This window comes from Poromitra crassiceps, assembly GCF_964638095.1.
Source record: "Poromitra crassiceps genome assembly, chromosome: 23".
Lineage (NCBI taxonomy): Eukaryota > Metazoa > Chordata > Actinopteri > Beryciformes > Melamphaidae > Poromitra > Poromitra crassiceps.
In genome coordinates this window covers 14,243,175-14,257,507 of record NC_139639.1, presented here as the reverse complement: position 1 = coordinate 14,257,507, position 14,333 = coordinate 14,243,175, and the positions used below count along the sequence as shown (strand labels likewise).

General features: G+C 42.4%; 2 protein-coding genes across 2 annotated transcripts in view; one reads left to right on the top strand and one right to left on the bottom strand.

The window, feature by feature from the left end:
* The window catches only part of pkn2a (protein kinase N2a), a 38,975-nt gene extending 35,827 nt beyond the window's left edge, over positions 1 to 3,148 (top strand). The window contains exon 23 of the mRNA XM_083659296.1: positions 226 to 3,148. Within this exon, the coding sequence (XP_083515422.1) occupies positions 226 to 429 (204 nt within the window). The 3' untranslated portion in view covers positions 430 to 3,148. The remainder of the gene's footprint in view (positions 1 to 225) is intronic.
* gtf2b (general transcription factor IIB) lies at positions 2,481 to 8,954 on the bottom strand. The gene is made up of 7 exons (XM_083659309.1): positions 8,926 to 8,954; positions 7,406 to 7,518; positions 5,446 to 5,579; positions 4,681 to 4,827; positions 4,179 to 4,308; positions 3,585 to 3,866; positions 2,481 to 3,355 (listed from the first exon to the last, which is right to left on the bottom strand). Exons 1-7 carry the CDS (start codon positions 8,940 to 8,942, stop codon positions 3,222 to 3,224), a joined length of 957 nt encoding a protein of 318 aa, XP_083515435.1. The 5' UTR covers positions 8,943 to 8,954; the 3' UTR covers positions 2,481 to 3,221.
* Positions 8,955 to 14,333: the final 5,379 nt, after the last annotated feature.

Genomic DNA, 14,333 nt, shown 5'->3' with positions numbered 1-14,333 from the left:
CCTAATAAGTTCCGAAAGTTATATAATTTTACTGCAACGCGGCCTTTAAGACCACAGAAGTGTTATTTTACAATAGTACAATAACCAAATACGGAACAATATATCGCCCGGCACGAGTTACTATGTAGTTGCCAGCCATCTAGGTGAAGTTTCCATGAGCTTTTCTATGAGCTTATGATAAAATTCAGAGTCAGACATTTCTTACGCTCTCTCGCTCTTTTGCAGAACATGGACTGGAACGGACTCTTAGGCAAGAAGGTGAAGCCTCCGTTCGTCCCGACCATCCAGGGCGCCAACGACGTCAGCAACTTCGACGATGAATTTACCTCAGAGGCGCCGATCCTGACCCCGCCCCGCGAGCCCCGAGCACTCAACTCCGAGGAGCAGAACATGTTCTCTGACTTTGATTACATCGCTGACTGGTGTTAGCTCACCCCATCCGCCACCATACACACACACACAAACACACACACACTGTGAACCAACCAACACAGCGATGACTGTAGCTCGCATCTTTCCTCCCTGCCCCAAAACGATGAGAGGGGGCAGCCAACGTCGCTCCCCTGAGCCTTGGGATTGTTCTGTGCCATTTTGAAAAGACGGTCCACAAACCCTCCGCAGAACCCGCCCCCCAACCACCCACTTATTTTTTAATCAACATGAAGAACTTTTTTAACAAACAGAAAAAAATGAAACTTTTGTTCTTGGAGAAACTGAGTAAAGGAGGAGGGGTGCCCAGTCCTCCTGCACACATCGTCGTCGTGTCCGCTGTCTGACCACTGAGAATGTTTTTCATATGAACTCCAAGGAGACGGCAACATCACAATCATATTATTCAATGTCACTGTCATTTTTTTGATCTGTACAGATTATATTCATTCGTATATATTTTATTGTTTTTGTTTTTTTTGGAAAGCCCTCGCCATAGCTTAAGGACTTTTATCTCACTGTAAGATTGACATGTATGAAATTATTCAATGAATCTGAGGTGCTCAAAGCATTATCGTCACTGAACTGGCACTACGGTTTAACTACAACAAACATCTTGACTACTACTACTACTACTTGTCAACTTGAAACCCAAGTAAGAAAGAGTCTTCACACTACAAGTCCTCTCGTCTGTGAGCCCAGTCTTCGTCCACAACCCAGTTTTAGAAAACGCCTGTTCCATGTTGGACACAGCTCTGCTCTTTAGTTTTCCCCACACAGCGTTCTATGTCTGAACACAAAGGCCCATATGACCATATCGCTGTTTGGTGTAAAGCATCAATCCATCCAGTGTTATAAGTTACTAAAGGTATTATTATAACACTACCCCCTCGCTTTCTTGGAGAGTCACTTTTGAAGTTTTGACATGTTTACTCGAGATTTGGAAACATTGTACTGGAAAGAAGCCCATTACTGAATGAGTGACCTGACAAGCAATTAAACACTTCAAGGGGAGAAATCGTTAAAAGCGTTTCTTCTTTCCTAAGCACTGCAGTGGCTAGATGTTTAGCTTGATGTTGACATTCAGCTGAACTGAAGCCTTCTGGGATGAAGCACTGCCCACTGCTTTCACTTGGTGTCGCAGTACTTCACTGAACAAGAAGATCGAGCAGGCTGCTGCACTCCTCTGGCATGAACTCATTTCTTCCATTTCAATTCAGTTTGCAGTTGGTGTTTTTCTGGACAGCCAGTTGTGGTGGAACTGACTGCAGTTGTCCTTGATACCTCAGTTATAAGTTAATGAAAGTAAAAACACTAATCTGAAGTGACTCGGAACAGTTACAGCTATGCTACCAAAACCCATTCTTCCAGTCCCTGTTGACTAGGGAAGCCGCACTAATGGAAAAACCAGATTGATGGACTGACAGTGACCCAATGCCGGATCATCTTTGCTCCACTATAAGCCAAGTGCTGAGCTGTTTTGGGGAAACTAGACCCAACTCTGTGCCAGTTAATGCGTACTAGTTCTGGGTCAATATGCCAATTAAAGTACTTTCAAATACCGCTCTGAGATTGGTTGAATTATCCTGGCTGGCACAATGAAACCCATCTTATTTGCCACAAATGAATTAGCAAATTTTGACAATCTTGTGCTGGAAGTATATTCAAAATGACTGAATGTATTTTAATTCAAAGTTGACCCAGAACTGGTGCAGACCTTTTGATATGAATCACTACAAGGGAGGGCAGGGTATATATGTACACAATTGAGCTGAAAGCACTAATGTTATCAATAGTTTTTAATTATGTTTAGTATAATGATGAAAATAGATTGTACATTTTCCCCCTCCCCCATTGCTTACATGGCTGCTTGTGCATGTTGTCAAGAGGACAGACAAGACAATTATGGATGGTACACCAATATTGAAGTCCCACAATCTGTTTGCTGTTCACCCTGGTGTAAAAAAAAAATCATTTCTGCAGTCATCGTTTGTTGCCTATGAATGCACAAATTAAACATTTTTAATAGTGGTATTTTTTTTATTTGTACCATTGCCAATGAACACACCTTCATGGGATACTTTGGACATTTTGAATCATACTTGGTTTTTGGCCACAATTCTATTGGCTCTCTTCAGAACTTATTTAAGGGAGTGGCAGTCCACCTACAGTATATCTAATGTCAGGGAGGGGCCTCAGCTACACCTTGATGACCTGAGGTAACCCAAAGGATCAACCACTTCTTTATGTCAAACAGGAGTCTATGGATCCAAATATCTGGCAGAAGACCATAAAGCCTTTGTAAAGATAGCGGTATTCTATCAACCCTTACATTTCAAGAGATTTTGAAGTCTATCAAAGATCAAATTATTAAGACAAATATTTTAAATAACCAAAAATGTAATGTTATTCAAACCACCAATTTACTTAGAACAATGCAAAAAGCTAACAAAATAGAACCTGGCCATTTTTTTTTCTACAAAAAGAAATCATAGAAATTGTATACAGTATTTAAACAGCCTAGAATTGCAAGCACCAATTACATTTCTCACTTGGACATATATACATGATTGATATATATACAGTCAAATGAAATACTGTAACTAAGTACAGTTTGCAATCTGAAAAATATGTAAGCGTTGGAATGTGTGTCCTCTGTATTCCTGCATGTTTGCCTCAACAAAGGCCTGAAGTCTTAAGTTAGGAGGGGAAAAGATAGCCCCGTCCCCCCAAAAAAAGAATATAATCCTATAAGTACAGCAGAGAGTGTGGTCACTGTATGCGTAGCATCTTCACAGTTGGGGCAGTTTGTCAACAGGCGTGTCAAATTTGAAGTCTGGAGGGAAGAGGTCCGCGGCACGTGGGTAGATGAGCCTGTACGACTGTCTAATGGTCACATCCGCCACGCCAGCTATGTCTCCGATCTCTGGGGAAGCATCAGAAACACAAGAATCCATGTTGGTTCGATCGCTCTACCTGCTGTAAATTATTTACCACTTTTCTCTAAGCATCTGCTTGGTGATTTTGGTAAAGATCCACTTTCAAATTGAAATGTTAAGATGAAGAAACTTTACATTTCCCCTTTTCTCCGTCTGTTGAACTCTGACAACATTCAAATATAAACGGCCACGCATACCATCACAAGCCCTCCTCACCTTTCTGGGTCTTCTTCTCGGCTGAGGCCTGTGAGGCCATGTAGATGGCTGCTGCGGCCACAGAGATGGGGCTCCTGCCTGGCACCAGGTCCAGCTCCACCGCCTTCCTGGCGATGTAGGTGGCGGCCATCTGGACCTGCTTGGGCAAGCCCAGGTTGGAGCAGAAGCGGGACATGAAGTCTCCTGTAGTGATGAGGTCCACGCTTGTCTCCAGCGCCTTGAGGATCAACTTGAAGCACCGGCCAATCTCCTTCTTGGAGATACGGGAGACGGCGCAGATCTCTGTGGAGAAGAGAGAGAGACCGGCTTAAATGGAATGTAGCTAAAGAAAACGTCGAATATATGTTATGAAATGATTTTACCAGTGACATAATATAGCCCAATAGAGTCAAGGGGATGAATACTGTCAGTATTCTGTCATTGGAATTTTATACTTTCACATAAATCTATCTCATTTCCACTCCCACTTTGCTAGAAAAGAGAACTTTGTGTAGACTTTTAAACAAAATTTCCAAATTGTTGTCAAAAAAAGTTAAAAAGTACAATGGTAATTTTAATTGTAGTTTATAGGAAAATTTAACCACTTGCTCTGACCTTTAAATGTCCTTGGAACCCCTTCTTGTCTACAGGCGATGTAGAGGCAGGCTGAAGCAATGGCGTCGTTGGCTCGGCCTTTCAGGCTCTTCTGTTCGTAAACTTGTTTGAATAAGTTGTTTGTTCTGTCCTGCAGGGCAAAGGCATTATTTGTTGTCAGCAACAGTCTGTACAAATTCAATCACATGCTTTGATATTGTTAACTCAAAAGCAAAATAAAGCAGGAAAAGCAGAACAAATTATATATTTAGGTACGGTATTTCTTTAACAAAATAAAAAGACAGGACATGTATGCTTGTGAAAAAAGAAATCGTAAAAGGTTAACAAAAAAAAGCCCCAGGTTCTTTCCATCATGGTCATTGCCATTTCTTACACGAGATAACAGCATCAAGTTCCAGAAAGCATACAAGTCAACTCATGATTTAAAGTCATACTTTAGATTCTTCCAAAAAGCAGATACATTGTGATTCTTTGGAACATTTTAAGTGCAGATGGAACTCACGATGATATTCCTAGGTAGGTTGATGCGGTCGGCCATGGTGGTGATCTCTTTGAATGCGTTGAGCATGGCCCGGTCCGAGCTGCTCATGGTCCGACGGTTCTGGTACTTTGAGTTACCGAACTCGTCAAAGCTAGCTGCGCCTGTTCCCTGTGGTGGAAGAAACAAGAGGATGTAAAACTCCTCAGACAGTATAGATGCATTGGTAACCATTGTATAAAAGCCATAGTCAACATCAAGATGTTTCTTGGCATGCTGAAGGGCACTTATAGTGCTGCGAGCTAATATATTTGTGGGTTTGTGGGCCTGCAAGGAGGGGGGTTATGTTCTGAGTGAATCTGTTTGTGTAGGTTTATTTTTTTGTAGTTTGAGGCGTCCGATAAGAGGAATTTGTTGTACACTTTAGGGGGGAGAGGATAATACGAGGGTGGTGATTTAGGGACCCAGTGAGTGAATGAGTGACATGAGTGAGTGAGTGAATGAGTGAGTGAGTGAGTAGTGGGGCGAATGGGCATAGAGCTGCAACAATTACTGGATTAGTCTATCAACAGATTTTTTTAATAATGGATTAATCGTATAGACTAATTTTTAAGAAAAAATACAAAAATTATCTCGTTACAATAATGAAAATAATTTGCAGCCCTAATCTGTAATGATATCATGTCTATATCACTAGTTGAACAGGATGATATTTGACAAATCAATTTGAGAATACAAAAATGTGTACCCCCTAATTCTCATTTCCATTAAAGACAGGCTGCCGCTCACCTTGCTGATCATGGTGGTCAGGTCTCCCCCATTGAGCAGCGGGTTCTGGGCGTCTCCCACTCTGGATGGATCTTTGGTGGCTTTCTCATTGGTAAATGTCCTCCACTCTGAGCCCACATCGATTACACGGTCGCCTGAGGGGGAAAGGTTAGGAGAGAAAACAAAAATCAAATATAAATCCCATTAACACTATAATATAGACAGAATGCAGCCTCCTTTCTTTGTCTCCTTATAAATAGCTTTTGTTAACCTTTTGTACAGATAAGAGGAAAAAGATTATGTCAGCTTTTCAATCTTTTGTATCGATGTCTTCAGCCGTTACTCTGAAACTAGTTTTTCCTTTGTCCTTGATTGATGGAACAAAAGAAGTGAAATGTGATGCCAAAGAGAGATTTTGTCTGAGTTTGTCAACAAGAACACTAACCAAGGCTAAAAGCACAATGAGTCACACACACAAAATGTGTGCAGTAGGTGCACACAACAGATGTATTCACTCCTGGTTCTCTCCAGCGGCATTATCTCCCTTTGGGAGAATCGACCAGAAGATGGTGCCAGATTCAGAAGAATTCCCTAATGCTACCGCCTGTGTTTGATACGGTGTAGAACTTGTCAATCCTCCTACCCTCCCTTTCTTCGCCTTGGTCTCTTAGCACTCTACCCTCCCTTTCTTCACCTCGGTCTTAGCACTCTACCCTCCCTTTCTTTCTTCGCCTCGGTCTTAGCACTCTACCCTCCCTTTCTTCACCTCGGTCTTAGCACTCTTCTAGCGCTAAGCAACAAAAAATGTTATCTCGGGAGAGTCCTTTGGGATCAGTGATCTAGGGCACAAATATTGTACTCTGAATATTGTGGGTCTGACCCGAGCTCGCAATCTTTGTTGTGTGTCATCCATTCTTGTTTTGTTCCCTTTTTCCTGTCAATTTCTCTCTCTACCGGTATATATATTATCTTCGAACTAAATCATCCAATTGTATCAAATCAAGGATGTACAAACAAAGGAAAGGATGGCAGGGCATATGGTTTCAACATGGCCAATACTTGCTCCCACTTCCCAGAACCATATAGCATGGTCAAGGATTAGATTTCTGAGATTTTAATCCTGTTAGGCTTTTGCCATCCATCACTCCAGCTAATATCTACGAGCAATGGTGACATTTATCCCCTCGCAGGAGGAGCGAGAACAGAGAGCATTTAACTTGCATCAGAGCACAGCTCCAGTCTCTTATATCCCATCTGACCAGGTCGGTGCTCAAGGGGCTCATTACTCTGTCTTCCACTGCAGCTCCGTTACCGTCTCATACAAGCTCAAACGCTTTGTACTGGATCTATGTGTGTGTGCCGCCATGTCATGTGTGCATGTGACTCGTGAACAAAATAATAGTCGGTGATGCAGAATGGAATTTAACAGCCAAAAAGAATAATGAGCCATCTTGAGATTAACAAGCAGGAGCCAGGAGTCAAGGAAGTTGTCTTAAATTAATGTATTTACATATATGTCTGCAGAGAGATGCACTCCTGTCCTGTACACTCATGAAAGCATACAGGTTTACATGAGAATCGACAGACAGTCAAAGATACTTAAATACACACAGGGCACACATGAGATCTGTTGTGACGTCCATTCTCAAGGCAGCCCTCTCTAGACTCAACCTATCTGTTATCATGACCCTGACCTCTACACAGGGCATGGTGGGAGAGAGAAAACTTAAAATGTATACTACAGCTTATCTGAATGATTGGTGTGTATTAATAACGGTGTGTGTGTGTGTGTGTGTGAGAGAGAGAGAGAGAGAGAGAGAGAGAGGGTAATTGAGTTAGAGAGAAGGGTGTGTAAAGGAAAACACAAGGGAAGACAGAAAGGAAAGGGCGAACGGAAAGTGAAAATGAGAGCAAGTATTGTTGTGCTGATAATATGTGTCAAAGGTTCTGTAGCCCCAAAGCTGTGTGTGTCGTCACTCACCCACTACTAGACCACATTCGGGGCAGATCATGTCCCCTGCTCTGTAGTCCTCCACCAGCATGGCATCAGGGTGGTCGGGACACTGAACTCTGGGAAGGGCCAGGGCCTCTCCGCTAGAGAGCAGGACAAATTTGTAGGCATCAGTTAACAAAAAGTGCTAAGGCACGAAAATCTACTAATAAGAATGAGAAGTGTGTGTGTGTGTGTGTGTGTGTGTGTGTGTGTGAGAGAGCAGAATTTTATCTGGCCACAGCTATGCCGTTTTAACTGCGATCGGGCTGAAACTTTCAGGAAGTGTAAAGAACACCCGTGCGCATGATTTTTTAAATTAGGTAATTGCCCTAATTATCTAATGATGTGATGTCACTTGAGCAATGTCATCATCAGTGATGTCATCAGTGATGTCATCCTTACTGGCTGAGCAGACTGCAACCTGTAACCTCCCCCGGCCTTGTCTTGTTCAAAGATCACACACAGCAAGACAGAGCTGATAATGCACCATTTACCTTGGGCAAGAAAGGTCTGGGTGAAGATACTTGCACAAGTTTTACAAATTGACTGCTCAAAGCTGTCCATCTGTCTGGTCAAGCAAGTCGAAAGCAATTTGTGAGTCAAGAACGTGCGACTTAAGCCATGAATGCAGGAGTAAACGCATTATCAAAAGTCACATGATTAACAGGCAGCGTCCACAACGACATCAAACAACTCGGCGTCACCGCTAACATCACGAGTCACGACCATTGACTGTCACGACGAAGTAAAAAATGTGAACACGCATCTTGCCTGCTCGTGTCAGTGTCTTGATATAAATGGCAACAGTCACACAAAAACAGTCACGATGATGGCGACAGCACAACAGACGAGTCCAGCATCCTTGTTTGTCACCAAACCAGGGCTACTTCATTTTGCATACCACTTTCAGACTAACTACTACTGTACTAGCTCCTGTAAAAGTGACAGTGACGGTCCGTGAATATACAAACATTTCCGCCAAAACGACTCGAAACCTAGCTGCACAGTAAATGTATTTTTGCTGACTGTATTGTAAACTTTCAACAACAGAAACGTTTCTGAACGCCGCGCCTGATGGTGACGAAGCGGCAGGAAGCTAACAAGTTAGCTACTACAACAACAACCTACTATCGATTGTTAACGGTAAGTAGCGTTAGATATGTTGCATCTAAACTGTGTTATAGGGAAGTAGTTAACTTTTAACGACAAGATGTGACGATAATGTGACGATCGACGCAAGCCGTGACAATGCTACAGTCTGTCAACGTAACGGTGAATCTGATAGTGACTTCTGGTAACATCTTGCTAGCTGATTCCTACTAGCCTCTCCAGCTGATACCACAGCTAACGATAAAAATAAGGACCGGACTTTTTATTTTTATTTTACTAGCGCTGGCGTCTGCCATCACATTGTCGTGTAACTAAATAACAGCTCTAGAGAATACAATGCCAACACGACGCAGACATATTACTATATTACTACATATTTGGTGATAGTTTCTACGCACCGACTTGTCGACGCCATCTCTCTTTGCCAGGCAATGGACAATTAGGAACAATGGGGCGCTCCACTTGTATTTATAGATTTTTCAAACCACGTGACTACACCAGGACGGAGTGCCAGATGGCTCAAACTACACTGTACAGAACGTAGAAAAGATGCGCGCGCACACACACACACACACACACACACACACACACACTATATATATATATATATATATATATATATATATATATATATATATATATATATATATATATATATATATATATATATATATATATATATATATATACATATATATAGATGCGCACACACACTATATATAGACTATATAAGGGAGCATGTGGGCAATGTTTATTCTCTGTTTGCTTCAACAATTAGTTTCAATCATTAGTGATGTCATAAGATGCGAAGTTTGTGAGATCATCAGTGATATCATAAGAGCCTAACCAGACGGAGATGGAGTTGCAGAGGACAGACTCGATCAGCAGGTCCTGGGGCAGACAACCTCTGCTGTGTTTTCTTGATGATGGTGCCTATGTTGGCCTCCCACTTTAGGTCCTGGGAGATACTGTGCTGTACTGTAGTAGTAGGCCTACTCAAGACATCCATTCGGTATAGGACGAACAAAGGCACAGGCCTGTTGGCTGTTTGATGAACTGGGATGTGACTGTCTCTCTGTGCCAGCCTGTGTCCCCATTGTACCAGTCAGTGACTACATTGTTCCTCTTCCATAAACTTAACTTGCCTGCAAAGGAGAGCACACAAAAATGGACATGACCTGGTCAGATTTCATGGGAATAGAATAGAATAGAATAGAATAGAATAGAATAGAATAGAATAGAATAGAATAGAATAGAATAGAGACTTGGCAATAGAAAATATTTTAAAAATCACACGTATATTTATTAACTTGTTGCTTTGTTGCATATGTGGATAGAAACACACAGAATTTCTACATCTATGTCTTTAAGTTTAAGTATTTGTTTGAATAATGATCAGTCATCCTTTGTTGACTATCGATAGTCAACAAAGGATGATTGCAGTGCGCTGTCTTTATTTCTACAATGCAGGCAGAGGAGAATACCACTGAGCACTCATACAAATTGTTATCAAGACAACAGCAGGTGGAGCTAAAACGAAAATTGTGTCCGGTTTGGAACATGCTGAAGTTGCCATGGCCGGGCAATGATAGCTTATTTATTGGTTCTGTAGGCTAAATGAGGCTAAATGATTGTAGGCTTGCACAAACCCCTCATTTGTAATTGTGTTCATGACTCACTCAGTGACTCCATAAATGGGAATTCAATAGTGTTGTTTTATAGTATGAAAATGAGCGTCAGCCTGCCACAGGGTAGGCTACAGTCACATATTGCTGACTATGCTTCATCTGGGGTGAGCAATCTCATCCAACAGTTTACCAGCATCCCTGAGGGACCATCTGAGGGATCTGGTGCTCTGATGGGACATTCTTATCAGCACTGCAAAAAGATCAACAACGCCCCAGTGTGTGTTTATACTGCTGCTGAGGAGATAGCAGCAGGAAAGGGGGTATATGCCATTGACAAAGTTTGAATGACATCACTGGTCCACAACTGACAGGTTTTTCCAATTAGGCATGGTGATGTTGATTAGATATGGGCATTAGGTTTTCAAAAACCACTGGATACAAGTCGGGGTGGCCACCTAGTGGCCGGTATCCAGAGCGATAGATAATCTTTCTATGTGACTTAGTTCCATGGTCGCTTTTTTCCTAAAATGACTGTGAGAATTACATTTGACCTTGGAAATGACCGTGACAAATGGATTCCTATAGCACCAAAAAGTAGAAAAAGTCAAATTATCCAAGGATCTACTACTAAAATGAGCTGAGATTGATATGGCATTCACTCTTTCCGGCGAGGGCGATATTGGGGTTTCTGGACACTGGCCACTAGGTGGCCACCCCAACTTGTATCTGGTGGTTTTTGAAAACCTTATGCCCATAGGCTACCTAACACCATGTCAAATTGCAAAGACTTGTCACAAAGTGCACAATCTCTATGAATTCCCTCTCAGCTATTACAGTTTTCTGACATGCTACTGATTTTGTAACGATACAAAGCTGGTTGAAAATCGGCGGAATGTTCCTTTAATGTCTTCACATCATTCTTCGTCATTCTTACCGTATGTTAAGTAACAACACGATGGGATCCAGACACAAACAAACACTGTGAGAACTGCATGGTGCGGGTGCTGCCTGTAATTTGACACACACACACACACACACACACACACACACACACACACACACACACACACACACACACACACACACACACACACACACAGTGTTGACTACATTCATTCCCCCAACCCTCTCCACTAGATGCCTTACCTATTACCGTACCCAAACCTTGAGAACATTGGGTTCCCCCACAGAGAGAGTGAGGGAGAGAGGAATAACTCTATCCTTGTACAGTAGTTAATTAAAAGCCATGGAAACAGGTTTGTTTGGGTTTGTTTGACTTTGCAAATGACTTGCAGTGTATTTGTTTTTTTACTTCCAGACAGGCAGCACACATCTGAAATAACCTCAATGGTGAAATGATAATAATGCCAATGTGCAACAGCGGGGCAGTTAAAATAATAGGCGTTATGTGAGTGAGGTAGGGGAGGGAGGTCCCTGTTGAATAATTAATAGCGCATTGAGCCAATTCTCAGCACGGTGACCTGGTTGCCAGGGGCATCTGGGTGCTGCTTCTGCTGCTGCTGAACTTAATTATGTGTTTGCTCCGCCCACATAGGCGGTGAACCCCATGCTATCCAACCACTGTTACCACTGCCACCCCCAGTGTGATAAACCTGCCTCCCTGTCCACCACAGCATGCTGCTACCACTCCACTCCCCTCCCCACAACACACACACACACACACACACACACACACACACACACACACCCACACCCACACACACACACACACACACACACACACACACACACACACACACACACACCCACACACACACACACACACACACACACACACACACACACACACACACACACCTTATCTAACCACAGTCACAGATATCTGGGCTTGACACCATGTGCAAGTTTGAAATCAGGCCAAAGTGTTACACCATCAGTATCACGACTCCATCAACACAGCCACTTCCCACAGCAGGGCCAAGTGGAGCTAACCCTAGGCTAGGACCACTGCAAGGTTTACATCAGAATCTGTATCGTATAAAGAAAAACATGTATTATTATTTGAAAATGCACCCTGGCTGATTTATCGATCAGTAAAAGTAGACCTACATCATGGTGAATCATCTCATGGCAACCCGATGTGAGGCTAAGTGTGGACAGACAGTTAAGTGAGTTCACATGCACTTATAGGAGGGGAAGCATTTCTCATTCACTTTGCCTGTGTTTTTCTTTTTGTCCCTGCAGGGATTCAGACTGACAACCTCACAGTCACAAATCCACTTCTTTAACCTCTAGGCAACACATTGTCCCTGTATTGAAAGCACTCATCTAATATGGGTGTGGTTAGCTAATGTAATTAGGACTCAACAAGCCTGTTCACAACACAGACATAATCAATAATCAATAATCAATGTGGATGTCTGTCTGTCTGTCTGTCTGTCTGTCTGTCTCTGTGTGTGTGTGTGTGTGTGTGTGTGTGTGTGTGTGTGTGTGTGTGTGTGTGTGTGTGTGTGTGTGTGTGTGTGTGTGTGTGTGTGTGTGTGTGTGTGTGTGTGTGTGTGTGTCGGGGGGGGGGGGGGGGTGCATGGTGGGATGGTTGTGCACAACCTCCAAATCTGAGCCTATAAACCTGTTAATCCATCACACAACACACACTCCTCCTATATGGCTGCTTTTCTGTTTTTTTCACTTCCTCTAAAGTACAAGGGCAGAGAGTGTGAGAGCACAGAGCGCAGCAGCCAGCAGCCCTGGACCGGTTGAAACCTGTATGGGTTGAAACTCAAGAGACACTTCCTCCACCCTGTGCATCAGCAGGCAAATCCAGACAGAGCTGGAAATGATGCATGAATCCAGAACCCAGGGTCCTAGTTTCCTATTGTCTGCTTATTTTGCTCATAGTAGCCTATAATAATATTATATAACAAAGCATATCAAATCATAGCATGTATCAAATGATAAATAGATAGATAGATAGATAGATAGATAGATAGATAGATAGATAGATAGATAGATAGATAGATAGATAGATATCCATTATGCATAAACAATAATAATAAAAAGCAATAAACTATATTGTTAGTAGTCCAAGTGTTAATAACAGTTTAGTGTCATTGTAACAACTCGATGCTTGGTGTCTTTAAATATGTGGCGTGTGCACAAAGACAAAGTACAAAGAGAAGTCTAACTACCCAGTTAGATGAGTCTACTGAGCATCAAGCAGCACAATGTGGCGTGTGGGACCTTGAAAGAAGCAGTTGGAAATTGATGCTGCGTTCAGGTCGTATGGAAAAGACGGCAATTCGGACTGCTCTACTTGAAAGTATCGTCCCTGTCAGATTTCAGTAGGTAATTACTGCTTATAAACCTCCCTGTCTATGTTATAAACATAACATTCGCCTCAGCTTTCAGGACAAAGGCAGTGGGAAGGTTTAGCGGCCCCTGGCTTATCTGAAATATTTTGCCTATTTCCATCATAAGTAGCCTAATTTTGTGGTTAATTGAAATACCAGACAGGGCACAATATTGTCTGGATTTTTTGTTTAGGCTACCCTTAATAGTAGAATGTAGCCTACTTGTGTAGCGACTGTAAGAGACACACCCAAATGTAGGCCTAGCCTACACTACAGCAATCAAGGGTTTGTTGTAGGGCAGGCATGATGTCAAAAAGCTGAGAATTAGCCTATCATGGGCCATGGGCAAATAAGCCACAAGAGCTTATGAAGTTCATGTGATTTTAGACCTCTATTACACATTTAGAATCCATCTATTATTTTAATCTGTGTTTATTTAATAACATCCATATAGTTCTTGAAGTGATGCCAAACAATGTGCTTGTGCCCGCACTGGTTGCTAAATAGGTGAGTGTTATTTGTGGTTGCTTTTAGGTTCATTGAGATTTACAGTGTTGAAACGGTTGGATATTTTACAGCCCATTTCTAGAGAAGTTGACAAACGAAAATACTCAACTCTCCCTGTTACATAGCCTATGTGGTGGTTATATATTAATTGTGGCTTTTCGTGAAGTCTTTGTTCGGGGGATTCCCACACGCCATGAATGCAGCATCAGATAAGCTCGCTGTGCTGTGTCTTCGGGTCGTCGCCGTCATGTCATCCTCCAATGAGAGGCGCCGATAGAACCGCTCCACGGCCTCCATGTTGGACCCGGTTGGACCACCCTTTTCTTGGAATATTAGCAGGCAGTCTGCGCATATCCTCAA

What these genes read in the sequence shown, in the direction of transcription:
- gtf2b (XM_083659309.1), bottom strand. An exon ending in TGACCACCATGATCAGCAAG is followed by an intron (nt 4,828 to 5,445) that starts GTGAGCGGCAGC and finishes CTTCCACCACAG; the next exon opens with GGAACAGGCGCAGCTAGCTT. An exon ending in ACCTACCTAGGAATATCATC is followed by an intron (nt 4,309 to 4,680) that starts GTGAGTTCCATC and finishes TTTGCCCTGCAG; the next exon opens with GACAGAACAAACAACTTATT.